The sequence below is a fragment of the Triturus cristatus genome, chromosome 6, assembly GCF_964204655.1.
Source record: "Triturus cristatus chromosome 6, aTriCri1.1, whole genome shotgun sequence".
Taxonomy (NCBI): domain Eukaryota; kingdom Metazoa; phylum Chordata; class Amphibia; order Caudata; family Salamandridae; genus Triturus; species Triturus cristatus.
The window spans coordinates 233,816,020-233,843,060 of NC_140589.1; the positions used below are offsets into that span (position 1 = coordinate 233,816,020).

General features: G+C 43.6%; 1 protein-coding gene across 2 annotated transcripts in view; it reads left to right on the forward strand.

The window, feature by feature from the left end:
* The window catches only part of ITSN2 (intersectin 2), a 1,173,023-nt gene that overhangs the window by 654,254 nt on the left and 491,728 nt on the right, over positions 1 to 27,041 (forward strand). For both annotated transcript variants that reach the window (XM_085610587.1, XM_085610588.1), the window contains one exon: positions 21,056 to 21,192. In XM_085610587.1, coding sequence (XP_085466713.1) covers positions 21,056 to 21,192 — 137 coding nt within the window. The remainder of the gene's footprint in view (positions 1 to 21,055; positions 21,193 to 27,041) is intronic.

A 27,041-nucleotide genomic window follows, 5' to 3' on the forward strand; every position in this document is an offset into this window, starting at 1 on the left:
CGTGGTGATATAGTGGCTGCAGACAAGGCTGACATCTGGGCTCTGAGTAGAGCTTGACACTAAGATGAAGGTATATCCAGGTGCATTACCTCAGTGTGATTTAATTTCTGTCATTCTGGTTCCAAATTATGGCATGTAGCCGTTGAATTACAAGTGATTTTTTTCCATGGAGTGGAGCTGCAGGCTCACGCCACTGTCTTTCTCCCCTTCCAAGCCACGCCCCAAAAAACCTCACACTTTATAATAGAAAGAGATAAAAGAATTTCCAGGCAAGCATATGATGAAAAATAGAAGAGATCTAACAAGTCTTTTTATAGTGTTCACAACACAGCGATTAGATTTTTTCTGAAAATTATGAGCAATCTACACAAATGACCACTTTCTGGGTTCGTAAGTTTGTCTAGTTCTCAGAAATGTATAGGTGTCAGGATTTTTACCCATGGTTTTTACATCTGTTTCCACCACAACTGCAAGTAGGATCGAAACCACTAAAATTGGAAAAATGGACTACCATGTTCAAAAATGCAAAAACTGTTATACAATGTTTTTTTTTTTTACGACTCTATGGTTACTTAAATTAGGGAAGAAGGTGATCCTATTACAAAAACATTTGTTGCTGCCTTTGTTAGTATTAAAAAAATCATTTGTGGCTAAAGAGTGAAGTGCCACAAACATCAAAACTTGGGCTCCCCTCTGGGGTGGGAAAAAGCCTCAGGAGTTAATAGGCAACATTTGACCCTAGTAAACAGTACCACATATCTCCACCTAACAGGAAGCCTGCTCTACCTTTATGTTCGTAAATGAGGGTAAACTGAAACTAAAATTGCAGTGCGCATTCACAAAACTGTGAAAAAAACTAACAAAGACCTATTATTGTTTAGCATGTGGTTACTAGTGTATACGTTTGTATTAATAATTGTGTTCAGTTACTAGCCACAACTTCATATTTCATGTAATTAAGTAATATATGTGGAACCTTGCCTATCACAAATAAAATAATATAGGTAAATACAAACAATGTACACAAATTAAATATCACATCAGGACCCTTAATTATCACTAATGTTTGGGCACAAATATGAACTGATTGCCAAGTTGCCGGATGGTAAATCTCCGAACTTAGCATTTCCCTTGTAAGGGCTGCTGTTCCAACCTTGACACTAGGTAGTGAGTTCAGAGTTTTAAACATACCAAAGCCTGCAATACTATAAATGTTTAATGTTCTTACTTTGTACATGTGAGCATCCAATCTTATCGTTTCTGGAAGAGATTTCTAACCGCAGATACTTTACCGTATTCCCCAGGGGTCAGACGTGATCCAGAAAATCTTGAGCAGTACCTCTGTGTGCCAGTAGGTGGTGTTGATGGCTCTTTATTTGCTGCGTCCAGTGAGATGTAATGTGCGTGGTTCATATATAGGCGCCAGCCCCGTGCGCTAACATTAATTCCTTTCTTTCCCTGCCAACGGATGCGGAGAGCTACCTCATTCACTTTTTGATCAAGTTTTTCTCGACTTGGATTCATGGATGGAATGGAGTAATTTTTCCAACAATTGTTTGTTGGGTACAGGTCCTGTCAGAAACCTACAGATTGTAAATCTTGCGGGAAATGTCGCAGGCAAATGTCTGTGACTGATCCCCACTTAGTTTCTCTCTGGTGCTTGGGGTGGGTCAAACCACGATTCCAATTCCTGTTTGCACCGTCTTTCGATGCACTCGAATGTGATTCGGAAGAGGTCCCGATTCAGTGGGCAAACTCAGGCCCACTTCCGGAGCCGTTCCTGCGACCCTTCATTCTCTAAGTCGACGTCGTCTTTGGACAATTCCAAAAAGAAGTCATAGTTGAGGCGCGTCTCGACTTTACCGCACCCTTCCAAATTCCCGGAAGGAGCATTAGCTGTCCCTGTGCCTCTAAGCCCACTTCCGCACACAATCTGCGGAGCCCATGCTGACTCCCTTTCTGCACCTCCCGGAGTTCCCTGGATCTGGAGCGACTCATGACCTCCCTCAGGAGTTCTGTAAAGCCATGGCCGGCATCTTTGGGCAACTTTCTGGAGTGCCTTCTGGCCCCAAGGAGCCAAGAGATGTCACATCTGGATTACTGTTGCGGGCCCTCACCGATGCCAGTTGGACCCTCTGCATCTGCCCCCAGGTCTGGACCGACTCTGATCCCAAGCCCCTCACTGGGTCTCAGTCTCTTGATGCTGTTGCTGACATCTCTGACACTGCACGAAGAGGGTGAACCTGCTATCCTTTTTGACTCCGATGCGGCACCACTTCGACCCGTCAAGACAGCCCACAGGCTCTAACACTTTGGCTGTGTCCTTTGGTGAGCTCGAGGAGGATGCTCAATACGGGGCGTTGGACCCCACTGACAACATTGCCCGTTCTTCCCGGAGGAGTACTGGTACGAGGAGTAGTGTCATGCCAGCGTGCTGGACACCTCGCCAGACTCTGGTATAGTCTCCCCAACTGTCTCAGGCAATCAAAAGGGAGTCATTTGCAATTGCCAAGACAAGGACAGCTGAAGTCATTGATTTCCAGCTCCAATCAGTGGAGATTAAGACTAATATTCTAACTGAGGTGCTTCAAACAGGGCACACCAGCACAGAGCACCTACTTTCTTTTTACTAAGCCCTCATAGACATCCTCTTGGGGGCGTGTCTGCAGCTCCAATCAGTGGATGTTAAGACTAATGTCCTAACTGAGGTACTTCAGCCAGGGAACTCCAGCAGAGAGCACCTATTTCCCTTTTGCTGAGTCCTCACGGACATCCTCTTGGGGTCCTGGTCAGCCCTTTCCCGGATTCCAGTCACCCGTCAGGATGCATGTCGTTACCGTTCTGCACCAGCAGATCCCATATTCCTCACTCATATTCCACACGTAGCACTACACCGGTGAGAGTTTGATGGTGCAAACGTCAATGGCCACAGTCAACCCACTGCCTTCCCTACTACCTCCCCCACATAGGTAATCAAAAAGGTTGGAGACCTTTGGGAAAAACATCTTCACCATCACCAACCTGGCCTTGCAGTCAGTTAATATGGCTTGCCTTTTGAGCAGATATTCCGATACTCTGTGGGAATTAGTGGCACAGATGCTGCCTATGGTTCCGGAGGAGGCTCGGGCAGTCCTTATGAAGCCATGCTTGATGGTAGGATCGCAGCAAAATTTACCATTCGGTGTGGATTGGATACCACGGACTCCCTCAGCAGAGCGATGGAATCCACGGTGGCCCGTAGACGCCATGCTTGGTTGCAGTCAGTGGGTTTTTCAAGAGTTGGCCAGGCGAGCCTCATGGACATGCCCTTCAATGGCCTTCACCTGTTTGAAGAAAAAACAGATGTAGTGCTGGAGCGATTTAAGGATACCAGGGTCCCGTCATGCTCCTTGGGGTTGACCGTTGCCAAATGCATTCCTCCTTTCGTCCCTCATGTTGGTTCGGAAGGGGACTCTAGCCCTGTCAATACCAGCCATACCCGTAAGGCTAGCAGGCTTCCCAGAATTTTCGTGGCTGCGAAAACAAGGGCACTGTACTGCCCAGTTCTGCCGTCCCTCCCAAAATTCTTTAGTTCAGCCCCTTCAGAGCATCGCCATCTGGTAGGCAGCAGAATCCAGCACGTTTTACCCAAATGACAAGTGGATGCTCCAGATCGTTTGGCAGGGTTATGCCCTTCCATTCCTCAAACCACCACCTTCCATGCCACCATCTGTGCAATGTGTGTCGGACAACCACCTATCCTTTTTACGTCAGGAAATGCAGGCCAGAGAGCCATAGAGAGGGTTCTGACAGCAGAAGTAGGTCATGACTGCTACGTCCGCTACTTTCTGGTGCTGAAAACACCTCCGCCCCATTATAGACCTGCACGCACTCTCAATGCCTTTCTTAAACAAGACAGGTTCTAGATGCTCACCTTTGCCCCTGTCCAGTCTGCTCTGGAGACTGGAGGGTAAAGTTGAACCAGCAAGATGCATCTTGTAGGCCCACAGATGTGACGGTACCTGCAGTTCACAGTGGGCCAAGAGCATTTGCAGTTTGCTGTGCTCTACTTTGACCTTACCATTGTCTATCAGGTGTTCACGAAAGTGATGCCAGTGGTTCCTACTCATCTTCGAAGGCCAGGGGTCCCAGTCGTTCCCTACCACAACGACTGACTGTTGAAGGCGGGCTCACCCCAGGTAGTTATCACCCACATCCAGACTACTGCGAACCTTCTTCATTTGTTGGGGGTTCACTATCATCATTCCAAATTCCCACCAGACTCCTTCGTAAAAACTTTCCTTCATCTGAGCTATTCTGGGGACAGTGCAGTTTTCCACCTATCTTCCGGCGGGGAGAGTGCAGGACATTCGGACTATGGTCCAGGTGTTATAACCTTGGTCCTGGATTCCGCGGAAAGACACTCAGATGCTGCTGGGTCTAATGGCCTCCTGCTTCCTTCTCGTGAATCATGCCAGATGGCACATGCGGTGTTGTAGTGGGATTTGAAGCCTCAGTGGGTTACAGCACCAGGGGAGTTTCTTCTATCATGTCCAGATTTTGGAGGAGACTGTAAGAGATCTGCAGTGGTGGCTACTGAATCACAATCTGGTCAGCAGCAGACCTCTCGCCCTTCCCTTCTCAGAGCTGACAGTGGTGACCGATTGTGACTGATGCCTCATTTCTGGGTTGGGGTAGCCAACTTGGAGAGGTCGAGCTTAGAGGACTTGCGGTCTCCGGCCGAGATCCCGCTCCACATCAACGTGTTTGACCTGCGTGCCATCCGTTTGGTGTCGAAACCTTCCTGCCATCCATCAAAGGGAGGCTGGTTCGGATGTTCACGGACAACACCACTGCCATGTGGTACTGTAACAAGCAGGGTGAGGTGGGCTCGTGGCCCCTGTGCCAATAGGCCCATGCCTCTGGACATGACTGAAATCTCAGGACATCGTCCTGGTCATATAACACCTAGTGGATCTCTAAACGGCAGGGAAGACAAACTCGGCCATTGCCACCATGCAGACCATGTTAGTATCTACATCCAGAGGTGGTGCACGGTCTCTTCTGCAAATGGGGAGAGCCTTGGCTCAATCTAGTCACCACTGCAGAGAACACCCAATGCCAGCACTTTTGCACGTTGGAGTTTCCATAGTGGCTCTCGCTTGGAGACGTATTCAGCTTGTACTGAAATTCAGGACTCCTGTATTCTTTTTCGCCGATACAGCTCCTTCTGAGTGCCTTAAAAAGATAAAGACCGATCAGGCCCAAGGCATCGTAGAAGCTCCAGATTGGGCACGGAGAGTATGGTATACCAAACTCCTGGGCATGAGCATCTGTCCTCTGATCATGCTTCCCGTTCGAGAGGATCTCCTATTGCAGCAGCATGGCAGGGTCCTGCACCCCAACCTGCGCACTCTAAATCTTCATGCTTGGAGATTGAGAAGCAACAGCTAAGCACTTTCGATCTTCCTCCCAAAGTTCTTATTCTGACAGCCAGGCATCCCATGATGAAATCTGTATATGCCTGCTGTTGGGACAGGTTTGTGGCTTGATGTTTAGACAAGCACGTTGACCTACTTCATGCCAAACTGTCTGAGGTCTCTGTGTTTTTGTTGGCCTTGCAAAGTCTGCAGTTACCTGTTCAGTCTTCCCTATTTGTCACCTGTTGTGGCTCGTTTCTTGAAATGTTTCCAGCATGTGATTCCACTCTCTCCCTTCATTATGCTCCACGGGGACTTGAATGTGGTTTTGACCTATCTGATGTGTTCTTCCTCAGAACCTATGCATATTTAATCGTTCTCTCAGGCTTATGACTCTTTTTGGTGGCCATTATATCGGTCTAAGAGGGAGCGAGCTTCAGACCCTCGGTTCACCCACCGTATACTACCTTCTACCAGAACAAACTGGTTATCCAAATGTGTGCCTCCTTTTTACCTAAGGTGGTGACACCATTTCACTGTGGTCGGACGATCACCCTTTCGGGGTTCTTTGCTCCCCCTCTCCTCACTTAAAGAGGAGTGTTAAGTAAACATTGTAGAATTGGAATTGAATACATCTGGATGAAGCAGGAAATTACAGATAACGGACCGGTCACACTCACGTCCAGGCTCAACTGTCTACACATCCTCTTGCCCGCACCACGTTCCATATTCTATGGAACGTGAAGCCAGCACGAGGTAACATGCTGTAGAATGACATTACATAAATCATAACATAACATAACACATCCCCTTTTCTTCAAAACGCAATGAAAGCAAAATGAATAGACTAAGAGTAGAGAGAAAAAGGAAAGAAAAAAAAGAAAAAAAAAAGAATACAAGAGTAAAACTAAAATTACACATTACATTAAAGATTACGATTGTTACAATGGAAAGTTTTCAGAAATGTAATCCTTTAACCAAACCGGAGGTCTCCCGCTTATGACGTGTGGCATCAGAAGTGGAAGTAACACCATCAGAATTCAGATTAGATGAACTAGAGGATTGTACCAAGGTTCTGGGAGCATCATTGTGTACACATGTGGACGAATTTATATTAGTAGGCTCATTAGAATTTTCATTGATGTTGTCTCCAACCCTAAATTTGTCAATACCATCCTCCAAATCAAACAAAGAAGGAACGGAAGGTGCAGTACATTTAGCAATTCTTTTGAGGTTCCAAACCTTCCCATCAGACAGACGAACCGCATTATTCATGACTTCAATAACTTGCAATGGTTCAAAATACTTGCTAACATCTTTTGCAACTTTGCCAGGTTTTTTAACTCTGACCCACTGCCCAATCATAATATCAGATTCTTTAGTATTGTGTTTAGAATCATACCAATCCTTCCTTTTAGTTTGAAGAGCGACAGCTTTCTCTCTGACAAAATCTTCAGCCAATGCACGATGTTGTGCTTGAATAACCAACCAGGTGCAAATTTTGTAGTGGGATTCCTGCCACGCATAAAGACAAATCGTGGATAACCCGTGGCTTCGCAAATTGACACTCTATAAGCCCAAACCATTTTTTGGACTTGTGTTTCCTAATCACCATGTTTCGCAGCCATTTGAATTGTGTTTTTAATAACTCTGTTGAAACGCTCAACCATTCCATTGCTGTTTGGGGTGTAAAGTGCCGTGGTTTTATGTTTTATGCATAGTTTATCAAAGTATTCCTTGGCTCTGTTTGATGTAAATTGAACACCGTTATCACTCAGCAGTACGGAAGGAATACCTTCTAATTGAAATGGCTTGTCAAGGAATTTAAGAACGGAATCAGTATCAGCTCTAGAAACTACTTTAACAATGGGCCATCTAGAAAATAAATCCATTAAAACTAGAATTAATTTTTGTTCACTACCAACAGGACCCATGATGTCAATTGCAGTATGTTCCCAGGGAGAACTGGGTCTTGACATAATACCTAAAGGAGGATTACACATAACTAAAGACTTATCGGCAACTTTACATAAATCACAGTTGCGAACAAATAGCTCAATTTCAGCATCCATGTTAGGCCACCAAAATGAAGCTTTGACAGTTTGCTTAGAACGAACGATGCCAAAGTGGCCTTCATGGCACAAAGCTATAATAGGAGAACGTAAGCTTTTGGGTGGAATAACTCTTTCACCTCTCCAGACATTATCACCACGGACACTTAACTCAAATCTGACTTCCTAATAAGGTTTCAAAGGTTGGTTAGTACATAATTTCCTGGGCCATGATTGAGTGAGATGAGATTTGACTTCACACAATTCACTATCTTTTAAATATTCTTCATCCCATTTTTTTTTAGCAATACCATTGTTGCCATAATCGTGAACAAAAGCAATCTGGAAAGAGTTCCAGATTTCATCTTCACACTCATCGAGTTGTTTAGGCATTCTAGATAAGAAATCAGCCATGCAATTTATTTTTCCAGGAATTAATTCTATTTCGTAACAATAGTCCTGTAGCCTGATTGCTAACCTGGCAACTCTAGCTGACGTATTTATGTTGCCTTCCGTGGTAAGTACTTTGAGCAGAGGTTTATGATCGCAGCGCAAAGTGAAATGTTTTCCCCACACAAATGCTCTAAAATGATCGACGGCCCAAACGCAGGCTAGCGTTTTCAATCACTGAGTATTTTTCCTCAGAGGGTGACAAAGATCTCGAGGCATATGCTAATATATGTTCATCACCCTTAGCATCAATCTGTGAAAGGACAGCGCCTAACCCTTTAATGCTAGCATCGGTGGTTATTATGCTGTTGGCTTCAGGGTTGAAACTTTTCAAAGAGGCAACCTTGGATATGCAATCTTTTATATCCTCAAAATCATGTTGACACTCTAAAGACCATTCAAATTTGTTTCTGTCCTTTAACAATTGTCTGATATTGTATGTTCTGGATGAGAAATTTTGGATGTATTTAGAACAGAATTCGGCAAGACCAATGAATGATCTTACGTCGTCCTTGCAGTTTGGAGCTGGGGCCGATCTAATAGAGTCGACGAGGTTGGGTTTTGGTCTAATTCTTTTGCCAACGATAATGTGACCTAGATAGGAAACGCTATCGCTTGCAAAAGTACATTTGGAGTATTCTATAGTCAAACCTTTAGAATCCAAAATGAACAACACTTCTTGTAGGGTTTTATCATGGTCAGCTTTGTCTTTCTCAAAAATTAAGATGTCATCCTGAAAAAATTTGGTGTTTTTAATCTTGGAAATAAGTGATGCATTAAGCGCTGAAAAACAGCAGCGGCAGATGCTAACCCGAAGGGCATCCTTTTAAATTGAAAGCACCCCTGAGGTGTGACAAAAGTGGTAAGCTTTTTGCTGTCTCTGTGTAGTGGAATCTGATGATAAGCAGCAGATAGATCGCCTGTGCAAAACACCTTTGCACCATCCAATAAGGCTAACATTTCATTTATTTTGGGCAAGGGAAATTGATCAATAACTATGTTCTCTTTGAGATGGCATATAGTCTCAATTTTCCGTTGCTGCGTTTAACAACAACTAAGGGAGAACCCACTCAGATGCCTCTACGGGTTCAATAATGTCAGCAGAAATTAGTCTATCTAGTTCTTTAGCTACATCATTTCTTAAGGAAATAGGAACACTCCTGACTTTGTGAATCTTTGGAATTGCGTTTTCTTTAAGAATTATTTTATGTTCAAAGTCCTTAAGTTTGCCAATGTTTTTTTTAAAAACAGAGGGGAATTTTTTAAACAGTTTTTCACCAATTCTGGTGCCTTCATCCATAACTAAAACTTGCTCATCGGAGTTTGGATCTAAAATTATGTGTAAATTCTTTTGATCTTTCCACCCGAGCACAGAGGGGCCTTTTTTTGAAATATAGAATTTTCCATAAGCGTGGCGATTTTTTAATTCAAACTTAAACCAACGATACCCTAGTATGTCGATCTTTTCTCCCCCGTATGCCTCAGGATCTATATCAGAGGCAAATCATTTTGAACCCACTTTACTAGTAAACTGTTTCTGCCAAACCTCCTCATTCACAATTGAATAGGGTGAGCCAGAATTGGCATAAGCTTTAACAGGCACACGACCTATGTGAAGCCAACACTCAGGTTTGTTCTCAATTATAAGGCATCCATCTCTAATATTTAGCATTAATTTCTTTTTAACTGCCCCAGAACATTCAGAAACTTGATCATCATTGCTGCTTAAATCACTATCTGAATCTTGTTCCTCTTGAATACATTTAACAGATTTTGCTTTTCTCTTGCAGGATTTTGTGTAGTGGCCATAAATTCCACATGCACTACATCTAGCTTTCCTAGCAGGACAAGACTTTGCAAAAGCTAAATGTTCTAAACTACCACACCTGTAACATTTGGGAGGTTCGATATTAGGTCTATACTTATTTCCTCCGTCAAATTTAGTTTTGACATAAACATTTTTTTTAGAACTGGATTTGATTTTAGCCACAGTTTCTTTTACTGCCTCATCCGTTTTCAAAGCATTAGCACATCTGCTGGAGGTTTCTGCTTTGCAGACAATAGCAAGAATGTCATTTAGACACGCGTCACCATTTATCCACAAACGCTCTTGAATAGCAGGGTTAGAAGCGTACATAACGACTTGGTCAAGCACTAAATCTTCCAACAATACCCCAAAAGCACAATCAACTGCTAATTTCTTTACCTCTTCGACATAATCATCAACAGATTCATTTTTAAGCTGTTTCCTCTGGAAACATTTGTAGCGAGTTATACCAATACAGACTTTTGGTGCAAAATACTTATCTAAATTGGCAAGTGCTACTGTAAAAACATTACTGTCACCATCACCAACAACAGGTTTGTTCATTTGATTATATGTTTTCAAACCATGGGGACCCAAAGAGTGTAAAAGAATCCGCTTTTTGTGTCGAGCAGCCATTTTCCCGTCTGAATCTACAGTTTCTATATAATTAAAAAAATATTCCTTCCATTCTGTCCACTTGAGAGTAGGTTTGGATCCAGAAGACCAGAAGGCTTGAGGCTGGCTGAGTGAAAAGGTTTATTGACTCATGGCAGGATTAAAGATGCTCAATCAGTATGAATTAGTTTGAGTAAAAGTTGAAATAAACAGGCTAAAAAAAAACAAATTACAAGAAAAACTATGTGGAATTGTTCAGTGAAAAGATATTATGCACGGTCCATAGTTCACCACTTGAATCCAGACTAGTGAATGTTGAGAATCAGTACAGGCAAAAACTAAGTGGAATTGTTCAGTGAAAAGATATTATGCACTGTCCATACTTCACCGCTTGAATCCAGACCAAAGATTGTTGAGAATCAGTACATGCAGGTGATGGTACAATAGTCAAAGTTAGAACTTCACTTGAATAGCAGATAGTACAAGCCTTAAAAGTACACTTGCTATAAGCAACAAAGTAAAGCTATTGCGATCATTAGCGCTGACTGACCGGCATAGAAGCATCTCTTCAGTAATTGTGTAGATCGCATAAAAAGCAGAAATGACGAGTGGATTCCTTTTTGTTTTCTAACGCTACCTTCCCACTCCAAAATGCCCGCAGCGCGATGACGTGATGACGCGCTATTGCCTGTTCGCTCGTGAAGACAAGGACGCGCTACGCTCTTTTATCTCCAGCAGAACGTTGCGCGCGAGAAGCCCCGAGCAGAATACGATGGCCGCGAGCAGGGACTCAACGTTGCTAGGCAATGACACAGTTCGATGTTATAACTGAAGCCTAGTTAGAGGTACGGTGATATTTTGTTATTTAGAGTGAAAACGCTCACCAGAAGTGTGTCCGATGCTCCAATTAGCGGTACTTGACTGTTTTCAGCTCAATTATAACGAAGTAGAAGCACTCCGTTGCTGCTTCAGGTTCCAAATACCTTCTCTCGCTTTTATTTTGACAAAGAAGAAAAAAAAAAAATCCTCTGTGCGTAGCGTTCACCCAAGGATCCCGATCGTCGCCAATTTTGTTAAGTAAACATCGTGGAATTGGAATTGAATAAATCTGGTATTTATTGGATGAAGCAGGAAATTACAGATAACGGACCGGTCAGTCTCACGTCCAGGCTCAACTGTCTACACATCCTCTTGCCTGCTCCAGGTTCCATATTCTATGGAACGTGAAGCCAGCACGAGGTAACATGCTGTAGAATGACGTTACATAAATCATAACATAACATGGAGGAGAGGCTCCATGGTTTGAATCTAAAGAGGGCCCTTAGTTTTTATATCGTTGGTACCAAGGAACTGCGACTTAATGATCAGCTTTTCATTGGATTTACCGAACTAAACAGAGAAAGGCTCCGCAGAAGTCCACTATCTTTTGGTGGATTGTACTCTGCATTAAATTCTGCTACGTACTGGTGGCGATGAAGCAACCTACTGAAGGCTTGAGGGGTCACTCTACCAGAGCCAATGCTGCGACTACTATGTGAGCACGTGGGGTGACTGTCTTTGACATTTGTCAAGCAGCAATGTGGGCATTGCTCCATACGTTTACAAAGCACTACTTTCTAGATCGTCGGGTCCGTCGAGTGGGGCATTTTACCCGCTCAGTCCTTCAGGTCTTTCTGGTTTAAGTCAGTTTCCAGTCCTATCTCCCGGGGGGTTATTATTGTGCTATCTATTCTAAGATAAGGAAACTGTGGTTAGAAGTTTCTTCTAGTAGCGCAAGTTACTTACCTTCGGTAATGCCTTTTCTGGTAGAGACTCTATCTAAACATAGATTCCTTACCTACTCTCCTTTCTTCCACGCGGTTTGAATTGCACTCCTTCCTCTAGAAGCACACTGGTCACAACTATTCTGACGGACTTGGCTCTGCATCTGTAGGCGTGTAATGTGTTATGAAAGACACTGATTGTTGTGCGCTGGGGTGGCTCTATATAGGCCCCGGGCAGGTCCCATCCGGTGCAGACGTCGATGCAAAACCTTTGCGCCGCCTACTGGTGCACAGCGGTACTGCTTAATATTTTCATTATCCAGTCTGGCACGTGGGGAAAGGCGTTACTGAAGGCAAGTAACTTGTTCATCTCAGCGCTTTTTTTATTTCAAGCCTCTCTAAGGTTTGTTCAACTTGACTGAATAGAGCTTGCAAAAAGACTGTTTAAGGTGGAAATTGTAAGTCACCTTTTGGCAAAAATGATTGAGTTAACAAACCAAGCTTTTTTCTATGAAACCAACTGCTTTGCTTTACAGTCACTCCTGACACTGGGAGCTGAGGATTCCCAAACATAATGGAAACACCCTCTTGAAGAATTACTTTGCCAGCATTGGGCCTTACATAGACTCGTCGTATCTTTTTTAAACATTCGCTGTTGTCTGGGCAGGAATTCCCGATGCTTTTAAAGTTGAAGCATAAATGTGTTTCTGTGTGTTCCCAAGCGCAGGGCTAGTTATGAGCATTTTAACAGTCCAGTTCAAAATACACAGAAACCTGGTGCACGCAGCACTGAGACCTGTGGTCGTAACTAAGAAATGGAACAATAACTGATCTGGGCGTTTTTTAACACCGACGATTCGAGGTATTCAGTCTCCACCTTGAGGTCTTCACCCTGCAAGACTTTTCTACACAGGTAAGTACACAGGCCATTTTTTGGTACTTTACCACTCTTTATAACACAGCTTCATATTCTTTTTTATGTCGTATTTTTTTTTATTTTAAAAGCGATTTAAGGGTGGGATGGGTAAGAGTTTGCAGTTGTAAGCGTTTTTTAGGTTGTTGGCTTGGTAAGGATAGTAAGGTTTTGAAAGGGATTTTTAAGGTATAGTGATGGATAAGGTTATGATGTAGAATGGTGCTTTAGGGTTCAGGAATGGCTACGGGTACAAGCCAGAAAAGGTATTTAAGGATGTTTTTAGAGTTTAATGATGGGTAAGGTTACAGGGTAGTAAGAGGAAAATTATAAAGGCTAGAGGAGAGTGAGAAAATAGGATAGTCCGTTAGGGTAGGACCCACCACACACAAAAGAGTCCGCCAGGCTTTGGTTACAATTAATTTGTTTTATGCACAGAGTGCTCTAGCTTTCATGGATCCTCTTTTCCTGCCTTTACCCATTAGTACACTTGAGGGCAACAATCCTTACAGTCTTTGCAGTTGTTAAGGTTTGTTTGTGCGACTAGTTATTACTACTCCAACGAACCACTTGTTCGACACAACCATATTTTGTATGCTATGTAATATGTAAAAAATCTGAAATGTACTGAAAACATTACTTATTTAGGAAAGTAGGTTGCAGCCCATCTGTTTGTGGTATGAAATCACCATCTATATGGTAATTGTCAGCTGCTTCTAATATTTCCCTCCATTACATATTTATCCTAATCTGTGGATGCTCCACGTGTGTGTGTGTGTGTGTGTGTGTGTGTGTGTGTACGTACACACACAACACAATATTGCCTTTGCAATGTAATAATGACTGTAAAAAGATTGATGCAAACCTTTTAGTTTAGTACGAGACGTTTGTACGTGAATGCTTTCCCTGAAACGTATGTTTAACACAATTTGTTTTTTGAGGGAGGCAAAAAGTGCAGATTAAATAATGCTCTCATGCAAATTAAAGCCATTTTTTGTTTTTGAATAATCTTTTGAATAGAATTTATCGAAATGTGTACATTCTATAGCATAAGATTACTTTTTGTACCAATGTGTTAATGTTAAAATCTGTAGAAAATAATGGTTTTGACTGGGCCAAATATTTGCCTTTAATGTGTCTCATAATTTGCCTTTAATTGCACGGTCTTTGAAATAATTTGCCTTTCCTTGATGTGGAATGAGCATTTTATCATGCCTGAAACCTAATTTGGTCTTTTATTTGCTTAACTGTAGCAGCCTGTTCTGTCTCTAAGACATGTAATCTTTCTTTGTGCGCATTCTTCTGTTGGTAATCTTTGTGAGCATTCCATTTTGGTCAGTTGGCGACTGGCTGGATCGGAAGGACCTCGCTCGGGTCGTGCTGATCAAAAATCTTCGTGAAAACCTACCCGGAGTCTGGTAATCCCTCACGAGACAGCCCTACCTTTGGCATGTTTCTTTAGAGATAACGCATGCATCCTCTGTCAGTGGGCTCTGCCTTCGTTCTCCAGAAGAGTGCCCTTTGCTTTCATTCATGAAATAGACAGTCTGAGACCTCCTATCATCTAGACACCCTATCCTCTGTGGTTACAACTAAAGGCAGACAAGCAGTGAATGCCTCTCTACTTATTCTTCAGTCTCACTTGTGAGCAATCTATTTATGACGCAAGGCAGTCCATACATATGTCAGTGGTTGACCAGCTCATTGGGATTTAAACGCTTTTTTAACGCAGTTGCATCTGAGATCTTAACATTTGTGATACAAACGTTTGTCAGGTATTGGTCCAGAGTGGTTATGCTGGCACTGAGCTGAAGAGTTAAAATATGGCTACAGACAAAGTTTTGAGTGGAGCTCACTGCTGCTACGATGTCATTGTGTTTAGTCTTCTCTATGATGGTTGAACCCGAAGCACAATATCCTGCCCCCTCGTCCCCCAATTATGAAGATCAATAATCAGAGAGCCTGATTATGCTATAATCTGAGCAAGCAGAATAACTTAACCATTGACCCCTAAGGAAAGCCGTCAGTGAGCAAAGGGAACTCTGTTCATCCTACTGATTCTTTATTGCAGACACGTTGATGTGCCCTAAAAAAACTGTCAAACCGGCTAGCATTTTCTTTTGAAGTGAAAACTCAAATCTGGTTGCTACAGACTAAGCATTCCTGCCGAAGTAAAAATAATGTGCGCAAAGCAATCACAGTGCCAAGGACTCCAAGGGTAGCACATGAGGGCTTTGCCTGGTATTCCTGCCTTGAGTAATAAAGGCCTTAAAGTTGATACTGTTTAAGAAAGTCTTCCTGAACCTCGAGCTGTGGATAGGACCTTCTCTTTTGCCTCTGGCCTCCACTGGAGGCTGTGATCTGGCCACAGAGCTAGAGGGCTCCTTATCGGTGAACCATGTTTTCCAGAGAGACCCCGATCTGTAACACCTTTGTGTCGCTGTAGGGCCCAATGATTGTGCTCCTAACACAAGGGGTCTTTACTTACACTGTTACTTTGAGAACCATGTTCTTTGTCCTTGTCTTGAGGGCATGAAAGCTGCATTTTCAGTTATAGTGGTCTCCCGCACTGTGCTGTTCTCTGTTGTGGATTGCTCACCCCTCGTGAGTACTGGCATGTGTGCATTCCACAACAGAACTTGGAACTCAAGGTTTGAATATGTGAAGCAGTTGTTTTGACTTGCCTGCTCTGTTGGCTGCTGCACAGTCCCTGTTGTCAACAAAGCTTCATCGCTGATACTTGCCTGCGACTTCCTTACTCGATTTGTGTGGCAACGAGCAACAGTGTACTGCAGGACCCACAAAGACCCTTGAGATCGGCTCATCGAATTTCACCTTCATCCCTCCAGTCCTTCTCTGGCCTTCTTAATTCTTCCTCGGTTTCAGCGACACCCTGCCTGACATCCAATCTGGATTGGTGTCTTGTCAGGGGCGAGCATCTTCAGGTACTGTTTTCGCGCTCTGCGCCTATCACTTGCTGTTTGTCCACAGTTGAGCTGGATCAGGCCAGCGACAAACACCTATGGTGATATGCACAGCTGGTGAGTCACATTGTCACTTTTTTTCGCCATGCTGCATTTTTGTTTTTACGGACACTTATTGCTCTTTGCTGCTCAGGCTGTAGTTTATCTGTAACCAGCTCAACGGTGACAGGCACACCTGGTGTGCCATATTACTTCTTATCCTCTGCGCATCTCTGTGGCACGCACACGTAGTCTGTTTTCTTTCCTGTTTATTTATGTATTGGTGTTTAAGGTTTTTCACAAGTGCAATCTCCTTCATCCTGGTGATTGTCATTTACTTTTATTACCTTTTCTGGTGTTGTCATCTAAGTCATATCTTTCTCTTTCTACCATGCAGTATGTTTATCCCCACCTTCCTTTCTCGAGGTGCCTGGAAACTCGCATATAACTTAGAAAAATTGGCATGACGTATTTGTAACTTACTTGGGTGCTATTGGAGCGTCACATTATAGGGCAGAAAGGAAAAAGTGTCTCCTGCTTCATTTCCTAGGTTTCCAAGGTACATCAGTGTTCAAACACTTGCCACCTTTGGTATGAGCCCAGGACGAAGAGGATATTGATGAATATGTTGAGTCAGTAAAGAAGCTGGAGTTGCGTTTTGACATGCAGCCCAGCCTTGTCATCATTTGACACAAGTTCTTCAAAAAGAAGCAGAGATCTGGAGAAGATATTGATGATTTTGTGTCTGCTCTCTGCAAGTTGAGTGCTGATTGTCAGTTTGAGGCGTTTACTGAACAATTGGTAAGGGACCAGTACATTTGTAAGTGTTCTGACGAGACTATCCAGCAGAAGCTGTTATCCATGGGTAATCCCTCCCTCAAGGAGACTATTCGCACTGCGAAGAGCATCGAGCTCTCCAAAGCTTCTGTCAAAGAGTTAGAGGACAAGTCTAATGAACTGGTGAGGGTGGTTAGACCCAAGGATTTTAAAAACAATGTTGCCTCATGTTCCGATAGTTCCTTTTTTGAACAACCTAGCGTGTTTCCGTTGTGGGAATCCCTCACATGTCAAAGAGGGTAGAGGATCCCCAGCCAAAAACGTTACTTGTAGGTCCTGAGGCAAGCTAGGGCACTTTGCCAAAGTTTTTCAAAGTGCGAAATGGAGTAGTTTGTCTCCTCAGGTTAGCAAACAGGTCAACACCCTTTCTGTTGCGAATGTGTCAGATGTGGAACGTGTTGATCCTGATAATTACCGCAGTATCCAGGATGAGCTGAGAGACGTGGTTATGGTGGTTGGTAAAAAGTCTGTGATCGTGGGTGACACCTCTGAATTACGTAGAAATTGGCATTGGAGATAAAAAAGAGTGCCTGTTTGTGGATTCAGGTGCAAGAATAACCAAGATCACCCTGGAAATGTTTCACGAGGTATGGGGTTCTCACCCTTTGGAACCTCCCGATAGGGCTCCTGTTTCTTATGAGGGGCGGAGGATAGAGTTGGCTGCTTAGTTTGAGGACATTCTTAAATTTAAAGGTAGAAAGATCCTTGGTAAGATTTATGTGACCATCAAGGGGTTGTCCATTCTGGGATGGTTCCATCAAAGTCTCTTTCAGGTGGTTCTTAGGCCTGGCACAAAGGAACAGTTCTCTATTGTCTCCTCCAGTGATTTTTCTGATAACATTTTCCAAAGTTTCCCCTCCGTTGTTGGTGGAGGGTTGGGGCAGATCAGGGGTTTTAGCCATCAGATTAGCGTTAAGGACGACACTATTCCTGTCAAGCACAGACTCAGGAGTGTCCCATTTAATGTCCGGTATCGGCTTGAACACAAACTTAACGACTTGTGTGAGAAAGGCATTATCAAGCCTATTGAGTCCTCTTGCTGGATTTCTCCCTTGGTTGTGGCTAGAAAAAAAAATGGAGATCTTTGCGTTTGTGTTGACTTTTCGCAGTCTCAATAAACATATCTGGATCGATTCTCACCATCTCCCCAAGATTTCGAATTGTTGACTATGATTAACGGGTCCAAGTGGTTCAGCAAACTGGACCAAGCGTCAGCTTACCACCAGGTGGTCTTGGATCCTTCCTCAAGGAATCTCACGGCATTTGTGTCGCCCATTGGTGTGTTTTAATATTGTAGGATGTCTTTTGGCCTTGCCTCGGCGGCCGCGGTCTTTCAAAGGATCATGTGCCACATGCTTAAAGGGGTTAAGGGCGTTGTTGTCTTCAAAGACGATGTCTTGAACTATGGTGCATCCAAGGAGCAGCATGATGAATCCTTGTACCATGTTCTTGACATCATGCAAGAGTAGGGAGTTGTTCTTAAAAAAGAAATGTGTCTTTTCCTGGTACAGAAGGTGGAGTACTTGGGACATGTCTTGTGGAACCGAGGCCTGGGATGGTCAGGGCCATAGTTGACAGCACAGCGCCTACTGATAAGGTTGGTCTCAAGTTGTTCATTGGACTCTGTGAGTTCTACTCCCGGGTTATGCCTGACTATGTTTCTAAGGTCCAACCTCTCACTAACATGTTGAAGAAGAGTGTGGCTTTTGTCTGGGATGATCACTGTCACAAAGTTTTTGAATGGATCAAGACCCAGTTAGTTGCCCCTAATATTCTCAAACCCTTCGATCCCAATGTCAGATGCACCATCTGGGTTCTGCGCTATTCTCACACAGGCCAAAGACGGTACGGAGAACACTTTGGGTTATGCATCAAGAGTGTTGCGTGGTCCAGAGTTGAATTTCTCCGTCATCGAAAGAGAGCTGTTGGCGGTTGGTGGGCCATCAGGAAATTTCATCCCTACATTTGGGGCAACCATTTCGTGTTACGCACTGATCACAGCCCTCTGGTTTCCATTCTTTCTGAGGACAAAATCAAAGAACACACTCCCAGAATTGCCAGGTTGTCCACTAAGTTGCTACTATATGATTTTGAAGTTACTTACCTGCCTGGTAACAAGAATGGCAGGGCGTACTTTTTCTTGAGGTTTCCGGTGTCCGATGATGATTCCTTTTGAGGTGACGATGATGATCTGGACAATTGTTTTATGGCCTCCATGGTTATGGGCGATATGTGTGCCGTGAGTGAGGAAGAATGGAGAGACGAGTTGTCTAAGAATGTCTTGCTGTGTCAGGTCATAAAGGGTGTTAAGGATGATTGGCCCAAGGAAAAGAATGTACTGTTATCCTTTCAAACCTTTGTATAGGTCTCCCTGGAACTTTCTGTGGAGGACGGTATCTTGGTGCGTGGTGATAGATTGATTCCTCCTGAAAAACTCAGAGGCAGATTGATTGGTGGTGTTCACGAGGTGCATTTGGGGAACACGCTCACCAAGCGCAGGCTACGTGAGTGTTTTTGGTGGCCACTTATGGACAAGGACATTGATGCTTTTGTGGGCGAGTGTGTTGTGTGTTTGAATGCTGAAAAAGGACTGAAAGTGAGGACTCCTCCTCTCCAACCCATTGATCTTCCAGCTAGGCCCTGGGAGAAGGTGGGCATTGATCTGGTTGGTATGTTCTACCTTCTTCCACTCTCCTCTCGCTTTGCTGTTGTTTCCGTAGATTACTGTTCCAAGTGGCTGGATTGGCAGATTTCCTCAAGAACAATTTTCCTGTGGGAGGGTTTCCCCTCTACCATTGTTTCTGAAAACAAGGTACAGTTTGTCAGTCAGGAATTCCAAGACTTTTTGGCGCAGGGTGGTATTGCTCACTCCAAGAGTTCCCTTTATCACCCACAAACCAACGGCCTTGTGGAACGAATGAAAAGGGTTTTGAACAACTGTGTCCAGTGAGTTGTTGCTAGCAAGTGTATCGTTTAGAATGCTGGGTGCTTCATGCTATGGTTCTACCGTACCACTCCCCACTCATCCACCAAGGTTTACCCTTTTGAATTGTTGCATGGAAAGAAGCCTTCCTCCAAGGTGTGTCCTAGATGGATGTCTAAATGGGTGAAGATGGATGCCATTGACCATGTGGACGACTTCGTCAGGGAGAAAGTCTCCAATGCTCAGTTATGCCAAAAATCTTATTTTGATGCCAGGAGAAGAACTGTTCCCCATACATTTGTTGTTGGAGACCTTGTGCGTTTGAAGATACCTGTTCACAGAAAGAAAGGAGACGCTAAGTTCTCTGAGCCCTTGGTTGTGGATAGGGTTTGTGAAAATGCTGTTAGGGTGAACAACAAACAATGCTGGAACATTTCCAGGGATGTTAAGTTGTCTGGACATGCTCCAACCAGTCGCTCTTTTAGCAGTTCTGATGATTTGTCTAATGAAAAACACTTAGATGCCACTTCCCCATTGGGTTTGCATAGGAGCAATAGACGACGTTCTGTTCCTATGAGATTCCGCTAATCTGGTTATCTTTTCCTTTTATGTGTCCACGCACCCCTGTTTTTGTTTTTCCGTGCACCTCCTCCCTGCTGTGTCCTCTTGTTTCCCCTCCTTGTTGCTCCAGTTTCTGGTTCTTTTTTTTTTTAAAAAACATTTAGAGGAGGGGGATAATGTAGTGGTCTCCCTCACTGTGCTCTTCTCTGTTGTGGAATGCTCACCCCTCGTGGATACTGGCATGTGTGCATTCCACAACAGAACTTGGACGTCAAGGTTTGAATATGTGAAGCAGTTGTTTTGACTTGCCTGCTCTGTTGGCTGCTGTACAGTCCCTGTCATCAATAAAGCTTCTTTGCTGACTTCCCTGTGTTTCCTGCGACTCCCTTACTACACGTGAAGGCTGCATTTTCAGTTAAAGTGTACTTCGTTAACTGTTGGAGCACTGCTAGTTTCACCTTTTAAAGACTAGTCTGAATTTTACTGTTAGGATTATAGTTGTTTGTTATCGTTATTGACACCTGTCAGCATTCCCATCAAAGTGTACCTTGCTGTGCTCTGTTTAGGTGATTAGTTCTGAAATCCTTACCCACACTCATCACTGTTTCCTCTGTTGTACATGCTTCTGCCCTTTCCCTTTAGAATGATCCTGTCTGTTGTATTAATGTTTGAATATGAATAGAATTACATGAACTTTGTGGGCTTTGCATTTTCTGTGCTGACCTAGTAGCGTACACTACGTTATTCTGAATTGCATTTCATTTTGTCTGTAGGATTTACGAGAAAGTTACAGCTCCCAGCAATTAGCCCTTCAACAGCTGCAAAATATCAAGCAGGATAAGCTTCGGGAAATAGAAAGAAAAAGAAGCGAACTTGCGCAGAAAAGAAAACAGGAAGAAGAAGCATTAAGGTATGAAAAACGCCATTATGTCAGTTCTTATGTTTTTTGTGATGTGTGACTTGTTGCCTGTAATGTATCGTCTGTTGATGTTTATTCGCTTGCCAAGCTCGGCAATAGCATATTTTTTCCTTGAAACATGGTGTCATGCTTGCAGACTTCTTCTTTTACAAGATAGATAAAATATTTGAAAAAAATACACTTGTGTAAATTTTTTAACCAAAAGGTTGATTTTACTTTTTTTTTTTTTTTTTGGGAGAGAATTTTATACGACATATTGATAGGAAGGGTAGTTAAATGCAGTGAATTGAACTTCTTTATTACATTTATTTTCTGAAGAAACGATTTACAGAAACTTTGACATTTGTCAAAACACTGATTTTACTTAAAATATATGTATTATATGCTTACTTATTAGGAGTCTTTAGCCATTCTTCTTCATCCATTAGTCTGTCGTGCAATCTTTCACATTTTTCTTCTTCCCGCTATAGCACACTGCATGGGGCAATGGGTCAGCTACTTCAGCCATTGACCAACTTCACTGTGAGTGATGGCATAATGACCTTTTATAAGGAGCACATCCACACACATTCCTTTAAGTGCCAGGGACTACAATTGGATTGTGTGCTTTTGAGACTATAAAAATGCTTTGCTTTTAGCTAATGTTTTTTGTTCTCATTGATATGGGGGCTGTAGCTTCCCCAGAGTGACATTTTACAAAAAACATTACACAACAAAACATGCATCGACAAAGCCAAAAGACCACGTACAGGCTTATTGGCTTTGCCAGTGCTTGATAGGTGTGGCGTTAGCTAAGAACTTTTATTTGTAATAAAAATTTAAATATTTTACATATTTACATATGGCTCTTTCTGTCAGGGTCCCTCGGAGGCCTCTCAGGATCGGTTTGTTGCTCAATGAGGTCCACCTATTGACAACCTCAATTCCGAGTTGCCGTAAAGGCACGGAAGCTTAAAGGGATCAATTGGGGGAAGGAAAGGAAGGGAACAGCGGGGAGGGAGACCTGTGAAGAGAAAAGTTGGTTAAGACACTACACTGATGCACACACTTTATGGCAAGCTTGTTTTTCCACCTTAAACTATCAGGTCTACCTGTAAAACAAAAGAACCAGTTCTGGCAGTTACCAGAAGAAGGGCGATTAATAATTCGTCAAAGCCTCTTCTGGGCCACCTAGTTTTTCTACGGTGTAGAAGTCTGTACGTAATGCTCAGCCTGTAGAACTGTAGATAAACGAACAAACATATAAACACTATTCCACACAATATGATAACATACACTCTGCTGGGACGTGTCACAGTTACCCACCCGAAAGGGTGTGTGCGTAGACTTCACAGGGGAAGATGGTTTTATGCTGCAGCCTAGCGACCACTCTACAAACCCCGGCTAGAAGACGAGACAAACACACACTTATCACACATGATTATGTTGGCATCATATGAAGCAGCTGGCATTGTACTGGTAACGAACTTATAATGAAGAAACAGTCCTATCTCAAGAATCCACAATGTGGTATGAACAATATACCACCTGATAATGTCACCCAATTACGTGTACACCACGCACAAAATCAGCAAAGATATAACCAATCCATAGGAAACACACACATGGCAGCTGGGCGCTGGGAGTCAAAGAGGTCGCTAACGAAGGAAACGCTAGCGTAAGCAAGTGAGTCTTGGCGGTGTCACCGACACCCTTACCACACCCTGGAATCACGGCAGTTGGATTCCCCCACAAGGTTCTCTCCTGCGATCCGGAATAATCTGCGGGAATTTCCTCTCCGGCTCCGGCTTACGAAGCCGCCCGGACCTCGCGCCGCGTCACTTCCGGTGCGCGCGCGTCTTCGGGTGCACAGGCCGCTGGGAGCTGTAGTTTCCTAGCTCCAGCGGTAGCCTTCCATTTGTCACGCATCTCGCGGAAAAGGACGACGGTCCGTTTCCATAAGCCGACCTCCGCTGATGGGGCCAGGAAGTGTGCAGTGGTCGGGACCCTGAACATAACACTTTCAGTCTGCCTTCTTCATCCATTGGTCTGCTGGAGTGTTTTTAAAATTTTGCTGCTGCCTGCCTACAACAGGGGACACAGGGTCAGACCACTTCAGCCTTTGGCTTGCCTGATTGTGAGAGCATTTACATCTGAAAGTAACAAAAAGAGAGCGAGGAAGGACAATGGGGGATGTCCTTTTCCCCTAATTAATACTCTAGAACAACGTGGACGAACCCACTTAATGAATCCTCGTGCCAGGATGACTCAATTTCGAGTATTGGAATGCAGAAAAAAACCTATTGGTTTTTAAGAAGAACCCTCACCCACCAACCTAGTTGGTGGTATGCTTCATCATTGGGTTCCCAGCTGGGCTGCCGAATGCAACCCAGCTGTGCTACAACGCCTGTATTACAGCGGAGCGGGTTTTTGATTTTATATGTGAAGTGTGATCAAAGTGGTGATATTAAAAATGTCTCTGGGATCCCCTGCTGAAAAAGTATTATTCCTGGGGTCCTGGGATACACAAACAGTACGGGATAATATGAAGGTAAAGAATGGTCTTCGTTATCCCTTTAAGTGTTGGTCGACATGTTTCAGCCTTATCAAAAATTATTATGAGGCTTTCTTCAGGACTATGTGAAGTGAAATGTGATGTGGCAAAAAGGAAGCCACCTGAATTTTTTAACCAGTACACGCTCTAAGGTGTGCTGTGCAAGCTGTATTGTAGCCGTACATACGGACCCACTGGCCGGTAAAACCTTAAAAACAAAATACAACATAAAGGACATACACACCATGTAGAGCAGCTTGACTGTGACTCAAGTGCACTCCGTGAGTCGATTTAAAAGGATTCAATATATACATTCATTCACGCCTAGACATGCAACATACACAAGGTGTATGCAAGTTTGTGCATTTGTGAATGATGCTGGCATGCATGTCTTGTAGTGAATATTCGTAATTATGTGGGGGCTTTTATTTATACAATAAATAGTATTCTAGGTAACTGTTACCTTTCGAAAGTAGCCGGCATATTAGGTCATAAAACGAATTACGTTTTCATGTTAATGTGTGCGTGCTGTAAAAGGCATGCAAATAACATTGTTCATTGTGTCATAGAAGAAGCAGTATAAAGTGGATGAGAAATGCCCACAGATTCCTACTTTAGCTACATTGAATGCATAGCCTTAATGGTTCCTGTAAGGGCACGGACTCCTATAGTGAACCACTGGTGAAACAAATAAGGCATTTTAGAGTTTAGATTTAGCAGACCCACAGTATAACGGAGGAATTATGGCCGGGCGATGTCACGGTTGGCCTGGATTTAAGTTGGAAGAGCACTTACTTCATCAAGGTTGACCGCCCACCGATCCTATCTATTACAGTCTCCTCAGGATCCTGTAGGTGACCTTGGACGGTAGTTGCGGTCCTTTCAATGGTTCCCGGCATTAGATGGGGGCGTGGCCGTGTGTCAGGACGTGATTACAGGAACATGAAGTGAGCGGAACTACTAGATCATCTCACTGGGTATTCTACATACATAGATATTGCGCACCGGAAGTGTGTATTTGTATAGAACGAGTGGACCGTCGCATCGGATATGCAGCTTGTTTTAGAATATTACACTCATTAAATGGCAATTTGTATTAGGGCATACCCATAATTATGACTATAGATATGTGACATGCCATGCAAGCAGGTAAAAGGTATTGATTCCTGTTTGTACGTATCATAGGGATCTTTTAATTACCGTGGCCTACATAACAGCGCCATCCCTCTCATTAGTAACTGATCACAAGTGCCGATCAGTCCGATTACTAGTAAGTTTTGAATATTAGTATATGCTCACTATCAGTTGACCATCAGAAGAGAGTGGTATTTGCATTTTTGTATACAAAATGGTATGCACTTTGTGATAGGATTGGACTCTCAGTATAGTGATATTCAGGTAAAATGTTTTTCTATGTAGTAATTGGTGAAACAGTACGTAAGTGATGGGCTCTTGTCTGCTTCGCCACTATATTATACCGAGTTATTAGGTCATTAAATCATATATTACGGTGCCATGTTTTGTGTCTTTCTGTTAAGGTCTGTATAATAAGTTAAAGTCTGTTTAATGAATTCCAAGGGATATTATCATTTAGTCTGTTTTTGTGTGTTAATAAACGCTATACCCACCGCTGCTCTTTTTCTAGAAGGCGACTCTGTAGATTGGTTGAGTCCTGCTCCAGCTGTTCGATAACGACCCATCTTATGTCGTTTGTTGCGTGTCCAGCATTGAGGAAATGTTCAGTCAACTTCGTATTGTTGCGTTTACATCGGATGTTACTCCTATGCTCGCAAATCCGGATTTTGGCTTTGTGACTGGTCATGCCGATATGTTGGAGATCGCAAGTTCAAGTGATTAAGTAAATAACATTGCAGGAATTACAGTTTGTGTATTTTCTGATTTGCCATATGCCATCTGGTCCCAAGTTCAAAGATTTTGCAGTTTCTGCAGGGGTGATGGCCAGTTACATTAGAGTCCCCAGGCATTTAGCACTGTATTGGTTGTTTCGACTTGACACTGCTGTGAATCAGTCATCCCTCTTACAGGCTGTAATTATTAAGATGGTATTTGAAAGTGGGCATTTAAGACTTGAATCTCGCTCAAGTTCAGTTAGACACAGCCATCATTGCCATGAATGAATGCTTATGCATGCTTTGAATAAATGCCACGCCGTCACCATTGGTCACCATTGGTCTTGATTCTGTGGACGTCTAACATAAAGGCGATTACTGATAGTTTCTTTTGCAAAGCTGAACCCTGCCTCAGGATGCTAAAAAAAGTTATTGTCTCTAGAAAGTCCCTGCAATTGATTCTAAGAATAGTTTCTATATCTTTCTGGGGAGGAGAAATGTAATGCATTTCAACTTTTATGTTTCTGAACATTCCCATATTCTTTATTATTATTAGTGAGCAAAGACTAAGATTTTAATATACAGGATGTTGGTAACAGATGAACCAACCCCCCTTGTTGACACTTCTATCTGAAACAGACTATTAGTTATAGATTCCTTACCTTAGAATTACCCCCAAGCATCAGACTGGATCCAGAGATTTTTTCTTTAGCATTTCCCCTGCGCGCCCGTAAGTGCTGTTGGTCAACTCCACACCGTCGTTGGCGCCGTGTTTGCCAGAATGACGTCGCGCTGTCTACTTGGACGCCGCCCCTGCGCGCTGACGTCAGTTCTTTCTTTTTCCAGCGCAGATCCGGAGAGAGCGGTACCCTTAGTAATTTTTCGACTTTTGTCGACTTCTCTTTTCGTGTTGTTCGACTCCTGGTGCACGAAGGGATGTCAAATCGACGGACCAGCTTCAAGCCTTGTTTCTCCTGTCACAAGCTTTTGTCAGTCACTGGCCCACACTTCGTGCCTGGAGCGCGACCACGACCTTGAATTCGTGCTCTGACTGTCAAGCCATGAACCTGAAGTCTTTGTGGGAGCGGTCCTGAAAGTTTCTGGAGGCCCGGCAGTCAGCTCCGCGCCGCTCAATGTCACGGTCGAGAGGGAGATCACGGGACCGGTCGCGGAGCCACCACCTTCACTCTTCGTCGAAGTCTTCTGGTAAGTCCAAGCACATAAAGAAGGAGGGATGCGGAAGGTCGTTGTCCTTCGGCCCAGGGCCTCCAAGGGTCCAGGCCTGGATCCGGCTCGGTGCCGGTCGACCTAACGACACCTCCTCCGGCACCGATACCTCTGACGACGCCTCCGCCGCTTCCGACGCTGGTTGTGTCCCTGACTGGCGTCGACCCTGGCCTCCCCCTTGCTGTTGACCGGTACTTTTGTACCACTGTTCTCCCCTGGTGTTTCCTATT